The sequence below is a fragment of the Lutra lutra genome, chromosome 12, assembly GCF_902655055.1.
Source record: "Lutra lutra chromosome 12, mLutLut1.2, whole genome shotgun sequence".
In the NCBI taxonomy this organism is placed as follows: Eukaryota; Metazoa; Chordata; class Mammalia; order Carnivora; family Mustelidae; genus Lutra; species Lutra lutra.
This window is the reverse complement of record NC_062289.1, coordinates 20,802,042-20,822,986: the sequence shown is the minus strand read 5'-3', so window position 1 is coordinate 20,822,986 and position 20,945 is coordinate 20,802,042. Positions and strand designations below refer to the sequence as shown.

At 38.8% G+C, this 20,945-nt stretch overlaps 2 protein-coding genes across 3 annotated transcripts; both read left to right on the top strand.

Annotated features, from left to right (window-relative positions):
- Window positions 1-7,351: 7,351 nt before the first annotated feature.
- On the top strand, window positions 7,352-15,307 carry LOC125082293 (cell wall protein DAN4-like). Of its 2 annotated transcripts, none has more exons than XM_047697754.1 (3): window positions 7,352-7,469; window positions 11,364-11,525; window positions 14,333-15,307. In XM_047697754.1, the coding sequence occupies exons 1-3, from the start codon at window positions 7,377-7,379 to the stop codon at window positions 15,305-15,307; spliced, it is 1,230 nt and encodes a 409-aa protein (XP_047553710.1). In that variant the 5' UTR covers window positions 7,352-7,376. The 2 variants fall into 2 exon arrangements, with proteins under 2 accessions (XP_047553710.1, XP_047553711.1); XM_047697755.1 differs by lacking the exon at window positions 7,352-7,469 and adding an exon at window positions 9,814-9,900.
- Window positions 15,236-15,942, top strand: LOC125081731 (cell wall protein DAN4-like). Its single transcript, XM_047696484.1, has one exon. The coding sequence runs from the start codon at window positions 15,313-15,315 to the stop codon at window positions 15,940-15,942; it is 630 nt and encodes a 209-aa protein (XP_047552440.1). The 5' UTR covers window positions 15,236-15,312.
- The last annotated feature ends 5,003 nt before the right edge of the window (window positions 15,943-20,945 follow it).

Below are 20,945 nucleotides of genomic sequence, written 5' to 3'. Positions count from 1 at the left end.
GCCTAGAATATTGCTTGGCACTCAGTAAGTCCAAGTTAAGTGTTTTTTAAATAAATATAAATAAATGACTCTTTTCCTAGGCTTGCGATACAGATGTCTTTTCTTTCTACTTAACAAATGGTGCTGAAGGGCTTGCATTATGGGATGATGTTGGTCTCTAAGCATCATGGGTTAGGGTATGGCTTTGCGGTCTCCATTTTGGATTTAGGGCCTGGCCCCCACTAAGACACAGAGTCTTATTTGTACGGCCTACAGCCCTAACACCCAAACCTGTGGTAATTGTTACATTGTGAATTTTCTTCTCCCCCCACCTCCTCCTTTAATCCCTGGAGCAAGCTCTTTTTTGTGTGGCTGACCTGGATTTTATGGCAAACACACGTACCTGGAGAAAGTGAGCAGCCCTGTCCATTTAGACAGAAGGCACTGAGTCATAAGGAGGGACTGGAAGGCTCCAGAAGCCTGGGCATGGCCCTGAGCAGGGCGTGGGCTTTGGCTGAGGCAGCACTGGCACAGTCCCTTATGCTCAGGGGAGAGGGAAGGAATGACCCCAGGTCACTGAGCACTATGCCTGTGAGGAACACTTTCAAACTGGTTTTCATTGTATTAATTTTCACATGTTGTTTAAACCTGAATTGTTACTATCAATAACAAAGGGAGAAGAAAACAAACTTCCTCCATTTTATTTCCTGGCCTGGTGGATGCCAGCTGTTTACACCTCCTCTTTATCTTCAGTTTACTAATTTTTTTAGTAAGAGGTAATGAGGAAATGTCGACCCTCCACTATTCCTTTCCCCAAGAAACTCACATCTTGAGAAGAAAGATGTGTAGATATTTAGTACGAATGTGGGCTGATTCGAGAGCCATTCAGAGGCAAGACAGGATGATGGAGCCCAGCAGAGGGGAGGGAAGCCCGGCCTGAGGCCCTTGGAAAGGCTGCACCTGTGGCTGGCAGTGCAGCAGGGCTTTGAAAGAAGAATAGAGGTTTCCAAGAGGAAAGCTGGGGCCAGCTACTCCTTGGTTGTGTGACACTGGGCAAGTCACTTACACATCAGGAGCCCGGTTTCCTTATAAGTGAAATGGAGTCGCTCATGTTGCCTGCTTCTAAATGCAGCTGTGAAGATTTAAAGGATAAAATGGAAGCATTAAATGAAGTGCTCAGCACAGTCCTGGCACAGAACGAGCTCAGTGAATGCTTGCTGAACGTAGGCATGTGTGCCTGAGTGAGCGAGTGCATGGTGTGCAGAAGCACATGGTCATGAAAGGTCATGGCAAAGCTGGCAGTACAGGGCCACTGCCTAATAGTTCTCTACGTAATTGACTCTTACCCAGTATTCTTTTGGGGGGCAGGGCAGGGCAGAGGGAGAGTAGAGACAGGATCTTAAGCAGGCTCCACATCCAGTGTGCCAAGCTGTGGCTTGGTCCCAGGACCCTGAGATGGTGACCTGAGCTGAAATTGAGAGTCAGACACTTAACCAGTGAGCCACCCAGGTTTCCCTCCTACCCAGTATTCTTAATTTAAAAATATGAATCATGAGGAGTCCCTGACACTCGTGTGTCACTTAGAAATCCCTTCACTTTTAAAGAACACTGGAATTCTTTGTTGTCCTGCTTTCGAATCCTTTTTTATTTTATGAATAAGCATTGGGATTCTGCCTTGATCAACTCTGGTGCAGATTTGAATGCTGTAGTCAGTGGGTCTCTTGTCAGTTCTGGAAGATGTTCGGTATGAGCTGCAGAAGTCCTTCTAGTTGTTTCATGGCGTGAGCTGTTATGGAGAAAGGAGTTATTCACTGAGAGAGAATAGCTATACATAAGAATCAGCCCAGACGTTGTGCTAAGAAATGGATCATGACTGACCCCGCCACAGACCAATACAGGGTAGACCCGAGTCAGGTTGTTGGTGTTTAAATTCCAAATCTGCTGTGTACCTTAGATAAACTTTTGAATCTCTCTGAACTTCTTTTTTTTTCTTACCTGTAAGATGTGTTGCATGTGGAATTCTGTTTGTTCTATAAATACTGATGGAGGGCCGATCATGTGCCCAGCACTGTGTGGGATGCTAGGGATACAATGATGATAAAAGTTGCACAGTCCCCATCCTTGCAGACATTTGAGTCCAAAAAGGATGATAGATATTAAACAAATAATCACAAAAGTGAAAATACAGTTACCAATTATGATAAGTTCTGAGGAAGAACACAGTTCTGGGGAGATTATATAAGTAAAAGAACTAATTTAAAATGGAGAGTGAAATCTAAACTAAAATCCCAAAGATGGTGTATTAGTTTTCTATGGCTACTGTAAGAAATATAGAAAATGTAGCTTAAAACAACACAAATTTATTATCTTATAGTTCTAAACATCTGAGTCCAACATGGGTCTCACTGGGATAAAATTGCTGTATTGGCAAGACTCTATTCCTTCTGTGGGCTCTAAGGGAGAATGCGTTTGCTTGATTTATTCAGATTCTAGAGGGTTTTTTTTTTTTTTTCATATTCCTTAGCTTGTGAGACCCTTTCTCCTTATTTAAAGCTAGCAAAACTGCATCTCTGAACATTTTTTCCATTGTCACATCTCTTTCCCTGAATTACTCTGTCTCCCTCTTCTACTTTTAAGGACCTGTGACTACATTGAGTCCACTTGGATAATCTAGGATAATTTCCTTATTTTAAGGTCAGCTGATTACCCATCTCAATCCTGTCCGTGACCTTAATTCCACTTTGTCCTGTAAGCTAACATACCCACGGGAATTAGAATGTGGACACCTTTGGTGGGCCATCATTTTGCTTGCCACAGAATGGTAGAAACAAGCTTGGGAAAGGCATGAGGGATGGGGCATGAGTTTCCAAAGATCGTGTTACATGCTTCCAACAAATTCATGAAAAAAGAGAACATGTTTGAAGAGCAATGAATAAGGGGAGTAGTGGTACAAGCTAAGATTTTAGAGATTTTAGAGTATCTACCTCTACCCCTATCTATGGGTTTTTTTTTGCCTCTGTTAAAAATTGGCATTTTTTCCCCCTAAATGCATTGGGAATCCTTTAGAATACCAAGTAGGGTGTGGAGTCATGTGATTGGTGTTTAAGGATCACTGTCAATCCTCAGAGGAGAGTAGACTGGGGTTGCTGATGGGGCTACTATAGTTACCGGAGAAAGAGATTTTAAGAGAATTGTTAATACAGATAGTAAGTCTTGCCTTCTGCCTAGGCATTTCTAAGCCTTTGATACACTTTGAGTGTAAACCCCAGCATACTCTCTCACTAGTAGGCAAGTCTGCTTCAAGTATTAGCACCACTCCTTTCTTATTGCCAGTAAACAGCCAAGGTGCTGCTTTGGTATATCCTGAGACATGTTACCAGAGTCTCTGGTTGTATTTTTCTGTCCAGAAGAATTAGGTATCTAAGTATCTTTCCCTCTTATGCATCTCCTAATTTTTCTCTGCATTTAATGTGACCACAGTGAATATAATAAGTATTTTAACAATCACTCCTTGGGTGGATGAATGGGAAGCCAGAAACTTATCTCAAGGCTCATAAAGTATCACTAAATGCTTTGGTATTTTACCAGGAAAATGATGTGTAATATTTAATTCAGGGAGGTATTAGGAGGATTAGATAAGATTAGTTGTGGAATGTACTAGAAGAGGCAGCTCTTCACAAGAAATGTCAGTAATAATGACAAGATGTGGCTGAGTCAGAAACCAGCCAGGTGTGGAGTAGTGCCCACAGAGTGTGCCCAAGTGACATTCTTCTACAAGGGGTGACATGTTTGTGTCTTTACCGGTCATCTGCACCTCACCTGCCCTCCTGTGGCCTTCTCTTGATGGGAAGGAAAAATAACCCCTTACTTTCTTTAGGTTTTTGTTTTCTGCTGGAAGGGGCAGGAGAGGTAGCTTCTTGAACAAATACGGGGATAATTTTAGTTTGTTCACCTTCCCACTTTGATCTTTTTTTTTTTTTTTGGCATAGTCATCGTGTTGGATTGATTTTGACTTGACACTTAAAAACTTCTTCTACAGTTGCTGTGCATTTTAAATGATTATCTCTCATCAAGTTTAAGTTAATAGGAAATGCAAATCTAAATACTGTACTGAACGAAGTCTTTCAAATATGATACCTGTTTGGTTGTCATTTTGATCACTCAGCACGATAAGATAAACTATAATAATGACCTGAAGTGGGTAACTTGATCAATAAATTAATTTTATTGTAATCTTTAAGACTCCAGTCTGGTTCGTTTTATAATAGATAACCTATTAACAGGTTCTGCATTCTTTTGGCTAAAAAAATTTACCAGTTGTTAAAGGACTGTCATCCACTCCCAATTCATATAGATAGACTTCCAAGCCCTTTTGACTTCAAGTCCTGCAGATCTCAGAGAGCTTTAGGAGGAGATGCTCCGCATACCGATACAAGTTACCTCTATTTGCACGTTGTCATCATCCAGGTGCACTCTGCTCTGGCAGTTGGTCTGTGATATAATAAAAGGATAAAATGTGTTCTTTAGAAATAGAGAAAGTTTGAATTTTATACTGAGAATTTAGGACACAATAGTTTATTATTCATTCTTTGGCTTTTATAAGAGTTACTTAATGAGAGAGTAGAACTTTGATACTGTTTTGTCAGAGACTTCATGACATACAATATGGAATTTTATCTGCTCAGCAGTTTTGGAACTCCAGTGCACAGTCTCAATATGTATATCTTAGTACCACAATGTGATACCAGCTTTTATAAAAGCTCGGGTAAAATATGTGTTTTATTCAACTGAAATATGTATTCACTTGAGACACTGATTTTTAAATTCATTGGCTTATCCAGTGGTCATGAGTAGTACTAGTGAATCTTCCTTTAAAAAAAAAAAATTATTTATTTATTTGAGAGAGACAGAGCAGGGGGAGGGGCAGAGGGAGAGGGACACGTGGACTCCTCACTGAGCGTGTTTCGCAGCACAGGGCTTGATCTCACACCCTGAGATCATGACCTGAGCAGAAACCAAGAATTGGAAGCTTAACTGACTGAGCCACCCAGGTGCCCCAGTACTACTGAATTTTCTAATTCACATGGGTTCCTTACAGCTAAGTGACCACATGTCCTAGTTTGTATGGGATAGTATTGTCTCTGTTAAATTGAATTATTAATACTGTTTCCTTCTGCTCTCAAAAGTATTTTGGTTTGGAGTGATAAATTATATGATCATTCTGCTTAGACAGTCCCAGAAGCCATTGTTTCATTGGCTTAGTTTCAGCATGGAAGGGTGAAGCACTTTCTTCTCCTCCTCCCTAGAACAAAACCTTCCCCTAGATTTTTCACACCTTTTATGTTCTGTAGACCCCAGAGCTGTTTTACTTTGCTTCTGTGGATTCTAATGGAAACTTTTAGCTAAAGAATGCCTTTATAAGAGAACTTTAGGAATGACTTTTAGAAAGTGTTTTAATACATAATATATGTTTTACTATAATCCAGGAGGTCAAGAATTTTGACTCTTTCATTCACCATTGAACACTCAGCACCTTACACAATGCTTGGATATAGTAGGGACTCAATAGCGTTTGTTGAATGAATAAGCAATTTAAAAACTTATCCCTTTTTTAATTTTTGAAAATTGAGGTTTCTTCACACACAGTTTTCTTCCTAAAGATATGAAGAGACTTCATAATCACCCTTGGAATCATTGTTTTGTAAAATATTTCTCAAACATTGTCTGATAAGGATTACTTGACATTTGGCCAAAAAACCAGACTTCTAGATCCTGCCCCTAAAGGTCTGGTTAGTAAGTCTCAGATGGCTCTGGGTTTATAACAGGCATCCCCTCTAGCATCCTTTCCAACTCCAGGTCTTTGAAATCTTTGTTTTACTTGTTTTCAAAAGGATATTTGCTTGACTTCCTACTAGACTGTCCATCTTCTTATGAAGTCACTGTTTGCAAACTAGTTATGGAAAGGGTATTGGATTGAAAGGAAGCCAGGTTCCACCATAAAACTAGTTTCACCATTTTCCCTGTCTGGACACACATTTCCAAGGCTGAACTTTAAAATGACAAGGCTGAACTATAAGATCTCTTGACCTCTTGTGGTTCTATTATTGGGTAATTCTTACCTTTGACAACTGACAGATAATCTGGCTAGATTAAAAAGTGCCACATGAGACATTTTCAACAACAACAACAACAAAGTGCTTTCTTGCTTTGTTTACAAGAAATTCTCTATGGATGGATTACTACTGAGGAGATATTTTTTAGATATTTTAGGTTATTTAAGCAGTATTCTTTGCAAACATCTTTTTTATTTGGGAGTCCCTGGATATATGTGTTGGGAGCCAATTGATAACTTTTCTTTTGAGATTAGACATTATTTATCTCAGGGCTTCTGGGTGGCTCCCTTCGTTGTCTCCCTTCGGCTCAGGTCATGGTCCCAGGGTGCTGGGATCATGTCCTACATTGGGCTCCCTGCTCAAGGGGGCGTCTGCTTCTTTTCTGCCCTTCTCCCCACTTGTGCTTCTTCTCTGCCCCTCTCCCCACTTGTGCTTATGCGCGTGTGCACTCTCTCTGTCTCTGAAATAATTAAATATCTTTAGAAATGTTATTTATCTCTTCCCAATTGTGTTTTAGATCTTGTCAAAGCTACTTCTACAAATAAGAAAAAATTCTTTTGCATTTGAATGTAATTTGAAGAAGTTTGAAGAGCCCCACCAACCCATGTATCATGTTACTAAACTGCAACCAGAATCAGAAGTAATCTTCTGGCTAAGTATGCCAAATAGTTCCCACAGAAGAGAAGAAAAGGGACCCTCGTGGAAATACTTCCAGAGGTTTGTTCATCAGATTGACTATCTGTATTCGATTAGAGTTTAAGGGTATTATAAACCAAGTTAGATTAATTTGATTTTTTTTTCCCCAGAAGCAGAGAACAGATTGGAAAAATTTTTGAGCAGGAAGGAACCCAAGAAGGTCAAGACTTGAGGAGCAGTGGTAGTTGCCAATAATGGGGGAAAGCTGTTCATGTCTTCTAAGTAAAGGAGCAATACCTTCACTTATTTCAGAGTTCTGACTTGGGCTCTTCGTAAAGTCAGAAGGGAAAGTTCTGTGAAAGATGTGATAGGAGATAGAAGGAAGGGTGGTATGGTTGCCATTTCGGCTAGGTGGGCTGTCTGGTGGAGTAATATTAAGAATGTAATCGTAGAGGTGGCCTGATTTTCTTGCGCCCTTAATTGCTTAATGCCCCACTTCTTCCTTTAAGGTGGATCCCACATAAAGAATAATGATTTATTATTTAGTCTAATCCACACTGGTACCTGTGTCTCATAGTAGATTTAATATTAATCGACTTAATTATTTCTCATGATTGCAGGTATAAAGGGCAATGGACAGGCTGAAAAATGTTTCTGGTAGCTTGTGATACTGACAGTTCAAAAATGGAGAGAAAACATGGGAAATACATAGTGAATATCGAACATTCTGAAAACCAGCTGGTGAGTATTATGGCACCACTGTGATATTTCAGGTGGCTCAGGATTTTGTTTTCAATATTTGTACAATCCTAATATTTCTTTATTATAACATGGTTCTTCCTAAAACGGGATTCCTAAAAGTTTTACATGAAAACCAATTTTTAGCTATTCTTTTTACTACTTAGACAATTAGAAAACTTGTATTTTTTTTGGATATCAGTATATACATAATTGAGAAATTTAGTTTAGTATTCATCATTTGGGGGGTAAAATTTAATATCCTGTTCAAATAATTCTCTACAGTTATTGTAATTCAAGCACAAGCCAATTAATTTAAATTTGATAGCATTTAACAAGTTATGTTTCTTTTTTTTTTTTTTAAGATTTTATTTATCCATTTGAGAGAGAGTGAGAGAGAGCATTAGAGGGGAGGAAGGTCAGAGGGAGAAGCAGACTCCCTGTGGAGCTGGGAGCCTGGTGAGGGACTCAATCCTGGGACTCCGGGATCATGACCTGAACCGAAGGTAGTCACTTAACCAACTGAGCCACCCAGGCATCCAACAACTTACGTTTTTTAAAATGTATGTATAGATTATGTGTTAACTGCCTAGATTTTTAGTGTAATGTGTAGATTTGCCATAGCTGAAAGATTTCTACATCTACATATCTTTTTTTTAATATTTCATTTATTTATTTGAGATAGAGAGGGTGCACATGCATGGGTGGGGGTGGGAGGATCAGAGGGAGAGGGAGGACAGACTCCACGTTATGCAGGGAGCCTGATGTGGGACTGGGACTCTATCCCAGTAACCTGGGATCTTAAAATATATATATTTTTAATTTTATTTATTTGTCAGAGAGATAGAGTACAGGCAGGCAGAGTGGCAGGCAGAGTCAGAGGGAGAAGCAGGCTCCCCACGGAGCAAGGACCCCAATGTGGGACTCGATCCCAGGATGCTGGGATTGTGACCTGAGCCGAAGGCAGCCGCTTAACCGACTGAGCCATCCAGGCGTCCCCCAGTAACCTGGGATCTTAACCTGAGCCGAAGGCAAAAGCTAAACCACTGAGCCACCCAGGTCCCCAGATTTCTATATATCTTTGAAGGTGAGAAGGTAATCCTGTGAGTGAAGTCTAGACATGGGCAGCAAACTAGCAAATCCTTCAGATTGGCCTCTTTAATTTTTTATGAATTTCTGTTTTTGGTAAAGAATTGTATTCAGATTAAATATTTAGAATTTAATCATATATTATATTATTTGACTATTGTTTATATTTTTAGAAGAAACAATTCAGTGCTGTGCATTTATGGTTGTCTTTTATGTAACTGCATGCCTGATTAAAGACCTTGATATTGGGAACAGCCATGGAAATGTGCTGAGATCAGTACAGATTTGAATGGAAAATTACATTTTCTTGAGGAAAAATATTTTTGTCCCTATGCCCTAAAAAGGAAATTACAAGGCAGAGAAATTGTTCTCTTGATTCTAGATCAGCACTCTCTTCCCCTGAAGATGTTCTTCATGGACCTTCTAGCCTTGTGAGTCTTTCACTGTGTCTTTGTAGTGTCAAGAAACTCAGTTAAAAAGGTCCTATGTTTTTATCTGGAAGCTTGATCATTTCAGTTGCACATTTAGGTTTATGATCCATTTAAATTCATTTTTATATGTGGCAGGAAGTAGGGTTAAACATTGTTTTTCAATATGGAGATTTTTTTGCTGTACAGATGTAAAGGTCATCTTGTCTCTACTGAACATGAAGCTTTTTTTGTAAATCAAAAGACTATGTATGTGTAGGTCTGTCTTAGGACTCTTATCTGTTCCATTGTTCTATTTGCTCTTGTACCACTACTACACTGTCTTGATTACTCTAGCTTTATAATAAATCTTGAAATTTGGTAGTACTTAAACATTGCTCTTCAAGTTATCTTTGCTATTCAAGATCCTTTGCATTTCTATAGAAATTTTTAGAATCAGCTTGTTGATCTCTATTAAAATACTTCTGCAGTTTTGACTGGGAGATCACTGAATCAGCATTTAATTTGTGAAAATTTATATCATAATACCGAAATTCTTCAAATCCATGAACATGGCTTGCTTTTTCTTTTATACTGGTCTTCTTTAATTTTTATTAACAATGATTTGAGGTTTTAATGTAGAGATTAAGTACTTTTATGTTTAGATTTATTTCTAGATGCTTTTTGTGTTGTTTTAAATGGCATATTAAGTTCAATTTCAAATGTTTTCTTGCTATTTTATAGAAATCCAATTGATTTTTATATTCTTACCTTGTATCCAGTGATCTCATTAATTCATTATATTTCTTTGTAGATTCTTTCAGATTTTCTGTAAACTCATTTATATCATTATCCTTTTTTTCAAATTTTAAAACATGTTGTTTTCTTAACCTAATGCACTAAGATCTCCAGTGTAATATTGAATGGAAGTGATAAAAGTGAGTATCATGCATTTTTTCCCAAATTAAGGGGGAAAGCGTGAAATATTTCATCATTAATTATAACATTAGCTTTAAGTTTCATGGAGCTATTCTTTATCAGATTGTGGAAGATCCATCTATTACTAGTTTGCTGAGAAATTTTATCATAAGTGGCTGTGAAATTTTTATATTTTTATGTATTTTTGGATTTAATTTACTACTATTTTGTTTAGAGAATATTTGTACCTATATTTTTGAGAGACTGACCTTCAAAGGATTCACTATCTGTTAGGTTTCTATGCCAGAAAGCCTCAATATCTGACAACTATCCTAAGGGGGGAAACCAGTCTTGTGTTTGTAGTTAAGTCTCCTTCTTCTAGAATGATTTTCTCTTCTGTTCACTATCATACTGCTATAGATTTTATTCTGCCTTTCTGTCCCAGGCCCCTAGCCTCTGGAGCTATCCCAGAACATTAAAAAGGCCTTGCTTTGGGGCTCTTTTATTTTCAAATATGTTATGTCAGCCTCACATGAATACCAAAAATTATGTTGACCTCTTTTGGTAGTCAGAACCTCAGGCTCATACTCAGAATCCACAAATGCCCCCAGACAAGAAGATGGTCTATGATGTTAGATCACTTTGGAAAAGCTCCTTCCTTTTTAAAATTTTATTTTATTTTTTATCTATTTTTTAATTTTAGATAATCTAATTTCAATTTTTTCAAAGCTCTCCCTTTGTTTTGTTTTGTTGTTTAATTGCAGTGGAAGAAGTGGCTTTTTGCAGTTTACTAAATCCAGAATCTCACTTCATCTCTGTAGATACTGGTTTTCTCCAAAGAGTTGTTTTGATAAGCCTTAAGGTCTCTATCACCACTCCAATTTGTCCCCCTTCATTTTTCCTTTCCTTCTCCTAATGTCCTCCATGCTATTCCTTATGTTCCACAAATAAGGGGAACTGTATGATAATTGACTTTCTCTGCTCAACTTATATCCTCCAGTCCCAGGTCCCATCCATGTTGATGCAAAAGTTGGGTATTCATCTTTTCTGATGGCTGAGTAATAGTCCATTGTGTATATGGACCACATCTTATAACATAATTAAAAGAAAAAGAAGCCTTAAGGTCTCTAGAATTTTAATAGTGGGACTTTGAAAAATATGATCTCCCTATACTAACTTGCAATGTAATGATATTTAACAAATGTATTAAATATGATGAGGATAAAAGATAATGCTTGTTCCTGGATTTTGCTTCAATAATTTTATAAAATAATTAAATATAACTTAGGATGACATAACTAGATTTCCATGTTTTGAGAATAATATGAATATATTCTTTTGTTCTTTAATCAGGTTTCAAATGATCTTATTTGGTCACATATGTCATAATATTCAACAGTCTGATTTATATTTGTCAGAGTATTTTGCCTTAGGCATCAAATACAATAGCTTCTTTTTTTTCTCCATTCTTTTCTATGCATAGTCATTCAACCCAAGAAACCATGAAGCTCACAGTTCGTCATGTCAGTTTCCAACATCAGCTGATGTAATTGGTGATGTTGGTACTGATTTAACTGGTGTCTGCACTAACACAGGGACTCTTGGACACTCAGAATCTCCAAACAGAGAATTCCAACATTGTCAGGTAATGTTTGGGGAAACACTGTTTCTCCAGGTTATGATGTAATCAACATGGAAATACTCTTGATCTAATAATATTTTGGAGGAAAAGCATCCAATCATTAACATTATTACCATTCTTCTGGAAATCTACAACATTCTTTGAACTCAGTAAAGTCACTGAGAGGGAATGCAAAAGAGATGGATTTATGGAGGTCTTCATTTAAAGAGCTAATGATCTTGATGGAATAAAAGAACATATACAGAGTTTAAAGAAAATATATGAGTCTCAAAGGAAGGAAATAAAGCAAAGTTTTGGGCTCCCTTATTTGGAAGGCTGAGTAGATGATGTCAACAACTGCACTGACAGTGAGACATTTTAACCCTTGCTCCGTGGAAGATGAAGTCATGTGTTAAGGCTCTGAGGACCTAGTCTGTGGGTCTTACTCTCCTTCCCTTCCTGCCTCTGAGCCTAACTGCGGGCCTTCTCTTAGCCTTCTGGTTTTGACCTCATGTGTTTTCAACCTTGACTCAGAAACCAGTTAGCATCACTTCTGGTTGGTTCCCAAAGTGGATTTCCTATATTCCTGATTCCGTTTGTTATTCTTTTTTTCACATTGAGGTCTGATCTTTTCGTGCAAGGCAAAACTTACTTTTGATGATTGCTGATGATGCTTGTCAGTTTGAGTGCTTCTCACTCTGGACTATACCCTGATCAATTAATTAATTAATTAGATTAATCCTACTGTAGAGACAGTTTGAAGAAACTGTGGTAAATTATGAGAAGATAAACCCCTTATGTCAAAAGACATTGTGGAAGAATGCTTTTTATATATAAGAATTACTTAGAGAATGTGTCTCTGATGATTCCAGAAGCTGAAAGTTAGTTTAGATACATTTACTTAGTTATTGATGGGCAACACGGTAGTCCAGGAAGTTTTTAATGTTTGTAACATACCTAGTTAGTGGCAATAATAGCTCCTGGAACACAGGTCTGAAGTCTGTTTTAGATTAGTTTCTATTAATCTTATTCCTCTTTTTAAAGGTTTAAACAAAAAATAATGGTAATTGCCTTTCAATCTAAGAAATGAGTATAGGCCTTCCTCTCCTTCACCTTTGATTTCTTTCTAAGGCCTAGAGAACATGAGGCAAGAGATACCATTTATCTTTGCGCTCTCTTATTTGGTGCCCTGAATTCCCTGAGCCTTGGTACTCAGTGCCTTTGCACTGCTCCTGATTGCCTGTGAGCATCACTCACAACACCCAAACTGGGGTTTATTGTCTGAAACAGAGTCTCATATTTTGGGACATTTAAGAGCTACTCTGCATGTTGTAAAGACTTCTACTCTGTGTTTCTTTTAGTCTTTTTTCAGTCAAGGGAATAGGGATAATAATGAGCTAACTAGAGAAACCAAATGTTTCTTTGAATACTTAGTAAGTGCTAGGAAAATGTTACCCATACAGTTTCATTATTTACCATTTATATCAACCCTATGAAATAGATGATGTTATCCATGTGAGAGCATCAAGGCTTTGCATAATGCTAATTTCCAAATGCCAACATCTATCCAGTGAAAGGTAGAGTTAAAATTTAAACCTGAATCTGTTAGACTCCAATACCTATGCTTGTAATTACTACAGTGTACTGCCTTCTGCAAAAGATATTTTGAGGATATTTTTTATTATAGAGGATATTTCTTTTTTTTTTTTAAAAGATTTTATTTATTTATTTGACAGAGAGAGATTACAAGTAGGCAGAGAGGCAGGCAGAGAGAGAGAGGGAAGCAGGCTCCCTGCTGAGCAGAGAGCCCAATGTGGGACTCGATCCCAGGACCCTGAGATCATAACCTGAGCCGAAGGCAGTGGCTTAACCCACTGAGCCACCCAGGTGCCCCTATAGAGGATATTTCTTATTCAGATTTTCTCAACAACACATTGAAGTAGATATTATTATCATCAATTTTGATATAAGTCAAGCTGATAATTAGACAAATTAAGAAGCTTGCTCAGGATATTAGAGGTGTGGGATTTAAATTCAAGGCTCTCTGATCTCAAGACTTACATGTTTTAATACTATGCAGTATTTCCTCTACAATAACAAATCATGTATGCATGATACTTCAGAATTTACAAAAGTAAATTTACTGATACTAATTCCTTATTCTTATTTTATTATATAAATTTTTATAGATGAAAGACTAGGATCGTAGAAACATCAAGTGAAAATAGCTGGTGGTAGCAGAAAATGGATTTTGTAAATATTTTTAGCCCTGAATTTCATGCTGCTAAATACTAACTGGTATGAAAAGTTAGCCAGAAAATTTGATAAGGCTTTAATTAATGCTGTTAAAGTAGAAGGCTCCAATGCAGACAAATTTATGAAAGACCCAAAGTGGAAGAAAATTTAATCAGATCTTTGGAGTCCCTGAAATCAGTCTACAGCAGGCATCCACATATGTTTAGATAGTTCTTTTGACAGTGGAAAGAATAAAGGAATTTCCAAGAAGACATTTAATATTTTTCTTAGTTTGAAATGCAGCCTATGAAAAGAAAGCAGGAAAGGTTTGTTTCTTTGTTCCTATATTAAATACAGTATAAGGACAGCGAAAGTTTCTTTGTTCCTATATTAAATACAGTATAAGGACAAAGTCTTTTCCTAAATAAAAACTGAAATTTAAGTCACTATTTCTTACTGATACTATTAAGATAGTTTCTTACGTTTATACATCCTTTAAATGAAATGATTTATATATAAAAAGGATTATTGAAAGCATTAGTTTTGCTTGAAACATTTGGTTTCATTTGTAGTAATCTTATGTAAGTCCTTTCCAGGTAACATGGAATTTCTTCAGTGACTGGTCTCTTTGGAGAATCTTCCTGGCTTGTCTCTTAGCCTGTGCTCTAACAATCACCATCGGAGTACTCATAGAATGTCTAGTGTATAATAGGAAAAATAATAATGCATCCATTATTCAGCTCCCTCAAAACAATGGGACAAGCTCATCTACTAGTTCTGAAACTATAGTACCTATTACTGTAATGGATTCAACCACAACATCTGATTCAACTACCATCACTATGACCATTGCTAGCACTTCAACAGAACCAACTAGTGCTATCACTACAACTTCTACCACTTCTACTGAACATAAAACAATGGCAGGAGCAAACACTTCAACGAAACCAAATACCACAGTGACTCCCAGCAATTCCACTAAGGGGAAAACCACAAGAGCCGCTAGTACTGCTTCTACTGAACCTACAACCACAGCTACAGTCACCAATTCACTTGAATTCCCTACCACAAAGATTGCCAGCACAGCCACTGAAGCAACAACTACCATGGGCACCATTGCTGCCTCTACAGAACCCACAACCATCATAGCCACCAGTACTCTCTCTATTAAGTCGACAGCTACCACAGCAGCCATCATATCATCTGAACTCACTAACACAAAAACTTCCAGCACTAACACTGAGGTTAGTACAACTGCAGCTGCCATTACAACATCTACTGATCCTACAACTACCATGGCCACCACCATAACTTCTGCAGAACCTACAACCTCCAAGGCTACCTCTAAAACTTTTACTGAAACTACAGCCACCACAGCCAGCACAACTTCTACTAAACCTACAACCACCACAGCCACCACTACTGAACCTATATCCACCACAGCTGCCATCACATCATCAGTACCAACTCTCACAACAATTGCTGGCACGACCCCTGAGTCTGCAACCACCACAGAGTCTTCCAAACTTGCAACCCCCAGGCCCCCACTATCAGCTCTACCAAATCTATAGCCACCATGGCCACCACTCCAAACTCTGCTGAACCTACAACTTCCACGGCCACCAATACCACCTCAACTGAACCGACAACAACCACTACAGCCACCACTTCATCTGAACCGACTACCACAATAACTTCCAGCACTACCACTGAGGCTACAAGCACCAAAGATACCACTGTGAGGTCTACTGAACCTACAACCACCACAGCCATGACTACAACTGCTACCAAACCTACAACCACTACGGCCACCACTGTTGTCTCTACGGAACCTACAGCTACTCTGGCAGCCACCTCAGCATCTGAACTGACCACTGCAATACCTGCCAGCACTGCCACTGAGGCTACAACTGCCACAGACACTACTACCCCTTCTACTGAAACTACAAGCACCAAGACCACCACAACTTCTACTGTACCTACAACCACCACAACTACCACTACAACCTCTACTGATTCTGTAACCACCGCAGCCATGACTACAACTGCTACCAAACCTACCACCACTACTGCCACCACTGTTGTCTCTACGGAACCTACAGCTACCCCAGCAGCCACCTCAGCATCTGAACTGACCACTGCAATACCTGCTAGCACTGCCACTGAGGCTATAAACTGCCATAGACACTACTACCCCTTCTACTGAAACTACAAGCACCAAGACCACCACAACTTCTACTGTACCTACAACCACCACAACAACCTCTACTGATTCTGTAACCACCACAGCCATGACTACAACTGCTACCAAACCTACAACCACTACGGCCACCACTGTTGTCTCTACTGAACCTACAGCTACCACAGTAGCTACCTGAGCATCTGGACTGACAACCGTAATAACTCCCAGCAGTACCAATGAGTCTACAAGCACCATGGACACCATTACAATGTCTACCAAACCTACAACCACCAGGGCCACCACTACAACTTCTACTGAACCTACAACCACCACAGCCACTACTATTATCTCTATTGAATTTATCACCACAACAGCAGTCACCACAGCATCTGAACCAACCACCACAATAACTGCCAGCACTACCACTGAGACTACAACCACCTTGGACACCACTGTAACTTCTACTGAACCTATAACCACCATGGCCGCCACTCCAACCTCTACTGAATCTAATACAACCATGACCACTACTACAACCTCTGCTGAATGTACAATACCACAGTCACCACTACAACTTCTTCTGAACCTACTACCACCATGGCCACTACTATAACTTCTGCCGAACTTATAATCACCAGAGCCACCACTACAACCTCTAATAAACCTACAACCACTGTAGCCACCACTAGGTCTACTACTGAGACCACAACCACCAGGGCCACTATAACTTCTACCGAGCCTACAATCACCATGGCCACCAGTACAACCTCTAATGAACCTACATCCACCCTGGCTGCCACTATTGGTTCTACCAAACTTACCACCATAGCAAAAGCCACTGTAGCATCTGAATAGACTACTGCAGTAACTGCCAGCACTACCACTGAGGCTACAACCACTGCAGACACCAGTATAACTTCTTTGAACCAAACACCACTACATGCACCACTATAACTTCTACCGAACATACAACTACCACACCACCACTACAACTTCTAATGACCCTGCAACTACCATAGCCACCAATACTGCCTCTACCAAATCTACAACCACCGCTCTAGTCATTACATCATCTGAACCTACTACCACAACCGCTGCCAGCACTACCACTGCTGAGGCTATGACCATCATGGCCACCACTTAAACTTTTACTGAACCTGTAACCACCACGGCCATCGTTATGACTTCTGATGAACCAGCAACCACCACAGACACAAACATTGTCTCTACTGAACTTGGAACTCCCACAGCAGCTACCTCCACAGCATCTGAACAGACAACCAGAACTACGGCTAGTGCTACCATTGAGGCTACAACCACCATGGCCACCACAACAGTCTCTCCTGAACCTACAATAACCATGGCCACGACTAGTGCTTCTATGAGACCTATAACCACTAGAACTACCACTTCATCTTAACTAACACAATTTTGTTAGTTAACTAACTAGTTAACTAACACAATTAACTGCCAGTACTACCACTGAAGCTGTAGCCACCACAGCCACCACTGCTACTTCTCCTGAACCTAGAACAACCATAACAGCCACCATTTCATCTTAACCAACTACTGTGGCACCTGCCAGCATGACCACTGGTGCAATTACAACAGGTTCCAATGAACCTACAACCACTACAGTCACCATTACAATTTATACCAGTCTCCTGAACCTATAGCCACTGGAATTGCCACCACTTCAACTGAACTGCTACTATGATGATGAGGAGTACTACCATGGAGGCTGCAACCACCACAGCCAGTACTGCTGCTTCCGCTGAACACACCACCTCAACAGCCACTACTGTCACTGAACCTACTGCCACAATGACTGCCAGTACTGCCACTGAGGCTAGAACCACAGTGGCCACCACTATTGCTCTTACTGAAGCTTTAACCACCAGAACAGTCACCACTTCATCTTATACCACCAACACAACTGGGAGCACCTTTTATTCATCTGAACCTACCCCCGGAATTCCAAGCATCGTCTTTCAGAGATTGCATTACCACACTTGCTGTTATCATTTCTGTTGCATCCACAGTCATTTCTACCAGGGTCTTAGTAACTGAATCTGTGACTGCTCTCACTTTTGCTGAATATTCTGTTAGATTGCAATACCAGTTCAGCTCTTTCTAATCTATATTGGCAATCCCTCCCACCATTGCTGAAGGTACAACTACATAAATCCTCTAAAAACTTAGATCTGACTTGCTCCCATTTCAAATAAACCTATAATCACCATCAGTTTAACAGGATCTCTAGACACTACTCTCTGCTCCTCAATTGAATTTGCATTATTTGCCATAGCTACCTCTGCTTCAGTGACTGAATCTAGTCTGTTTTCTGACTCAACTAAAACATCATCTTCAGCTCCACAGCCACCAAGTATAAATATCATAAAACACACGCTAGCAACTCAACAGACTTTCCAGTCACACCATAATGACTTGACTTTAGCTGAATGTATAATCTCTATAATTGATATTACCTGTTAATGGAAAGTGCAACCATGAATTTTAAGTCATCTACTTTCATGATACGGTTAGCCCCTCCCCCACCCTTTCAAATAAGTCCTTAGCCACAATAATAGCATTACATTCATAAAACATGCCAGTACCACAGCTTCTACTGAAATTTCCTGATAGTGAGCCCTGCAACAGTCCGTCCTACAGTCCAATACCATCTCTGCGCCACCATTTCTACAGTCCCTTCCTACTGTATGTACTAATACAACAGACAGAACTTCACCGAACCCTTCAGTGATCCATCACCTGAATCTATAAGCACTATAATTTCTGTAGACATGTGATTCAAAGCCATCCATTACTTACTCCTCCAAACCAGTGCTGCCTGTACTGGTAGGAAATCCAGTAAGTCACACCATCACTCCTGCTTGACAAAAACAACAAATTCATAATGACCTCTTCCATTGCAACTGTAGTTAGGTGCCTGCAAATTAAATCCTAACATCCACTATCATCACTCCAACCTCAGAACCTATATCTATTATTAGTGACATGAGTGATTCCATGGCCAATAGCCACCAATGTATAACACTGCCGAAATAACCATTTCTCAAACCAGATTTACTTAATGACTGGTTCAGCTATCATAACAATCATGAATTTTACCCCTAAAACAAAATTTAGATTTAATATTACCATTTATTAGATCTGGCCATTTAATGTAGAGAGTATTTTATTGAGTTCTTAGTACACTTTTCAAGAAAATTTGTGTTGGAAACCTGCTGATTAAATAAAAAGTTACCAAGTGTGAATACAGTCTTATTATTGCAAACTTTTAGTCTTCAATACACAAATTCCATATGTAGTAGAGAAAGGACATCTACATTGCAAAGGTATATTAAATACATTTGTGTATCACCACATTTTAGATTGCATAAAATTATTTTCATTTCATTTTCTCTTCAAATCATTTTGATATTTAAGTAACATTTATAAAGATGTTATTACTGTTTTCAATTAAAAATTTGTTTTCTACTCCTTTTTGAAGTAATCTTGTAAAGGCACCCAATACTTTGAGTAAACATTTACTTGTGTCTGCTATCTGCTAAAATCCTGGAGAACATTCGTAAAAAGAAAATAGCAATGCAGATTGTAATAAACTTACAAATTTGGATTCTGTTATTTAGAATTCTTGGAAATTGACAGGCTTAAATCAATGTTGATGATACTTGCAGAGAAGAAAATCACTGAAACTTAGCATAACCTATGAGACCTCAAGTAAGTTTAGCCCCTGCTTACCCTTCAAGCTTTATTGTGTGCTCATTTGTATAACACCTGTTATGTCCTAGCCATGCTGTTTTTTAAACTATAAATATTTCAAGTACACAAAGAGATTGAAGAATTTTACATTGAACGTCCATATGCCCATTACACATCCCAAGTGACAAATCATATGCCATTTGGCTCCAGATCACGGATGCAGCTGTTGAAGACCTGTTTAGGAAGTTGCAGTGACATTTTGCAACAACAGATGGTGCTATGGTGCTTTTTTGTAAACCTTTAACACATTAAAAATAATCCGAGAGTAACTTTTGCCTTTTAAGAAGTAGATTAAAAAAAAAGAGAGAAGAAGAAGAAGGGACATGGTGAGGTGGCAAAATAATTAAGTCTTATTTAGGAGAAGAATTTGATGTACTTCATTTATCTCTTTAGAGAGCAGAACCAGGGTAAACAAGTTGAAGCTATTGAGAGGAAGACTATGACTCAACATAGAGAAGAATGATGTAGCAGGTGAGTCAACCCAGAAAGGAGTATTGAACCCTGGAAAATGGATGAATTCCTGATCCCTGCAAATGGCACACACAGGCTGGAGTAAGATTTCACTTGCATTCGTTGGAGTTTGTCCTAAATGTCTAGGGTCCTTTTAACTCAAACATGATTACATACATTTATAAAAGTAGAGTAGTAGTCACAATGAAACACAACTATTATCTCAACCAACTTTGAAATTTATAATAAGTCAAATGTTGCATGTATGACAAACTGTGATAAGACTAGAATGTGAACTCTAATAGACAAGTGCTTGTCTGTTTCATTTATTATTGTATAAATCCCCATTGCCCAGAAAAATGTTTTGTAGTAGTACACTCTCAATAAACATTTGCAGAATGAATAAAACTCCCCAATATTCTACCAATAAAAACACATTTGACATTTTTAAGTAGACTTAGAATGGAATCTAGTATAATGTGGATTAGAAAAAAATCACTGATACAGATCAGACAGTTGTGTCTTTTTTAAGAAAGATTTTAGTTATTTATTTGAAGTAGAATGAAAGCAAGAGAAAGCATGGAGTGGGAGGGAGGGGCAGAGGGAGAGGAAGAAGCAGTCTCTCCACTGGGCAGGGAGCCCAGCGCTGGCTTGATCCCAGGACCCTGGGATCATGATCTGAGCTTAAGGCCGACACTCAGTGGACTAAGCCACCCAGGTGCCCCCTGTTGCTTGTTTCTATTTTGAGTAGTAATAATAATATTTTTGTTCTAAGATGTTACCTAAATATC

What these genes read in the sequence shown, in the direction of transcription:
- LOC125082293 (XM_047697754.1), top strand. Translation starts at nt 7,377, where the DNA reads ATGTTTCTGGTAGCTTGTGATACTGACAGTTCAAAAATGGAGAGAAAA. An exon ending in AACATTCTGAAAACCAGCTG is followed by an intron (nt 7,470 to 11,363) that starts GTGAGTATTATG and finishes TTCTATGCATAG; the next exon opens with TCATTCAACCCAAGAAACCA. An exon ending in GAGAATTCCAACATTGTCAG is followed by an intron (nt 11,526 to 14,332) that starts GTAATGTTTGGG and finishes AGTCCTTTCCAG; the next exon opens with GTAACATGGAATTTCTTCAG.
- LOC125081731 (XM_047696484.1), top strand. Translation starts at nt 15,313, where the DNA reads ATGGCCACCACTCCAAACTCTGCTGAACCTACAACTTCCACGGCCACC.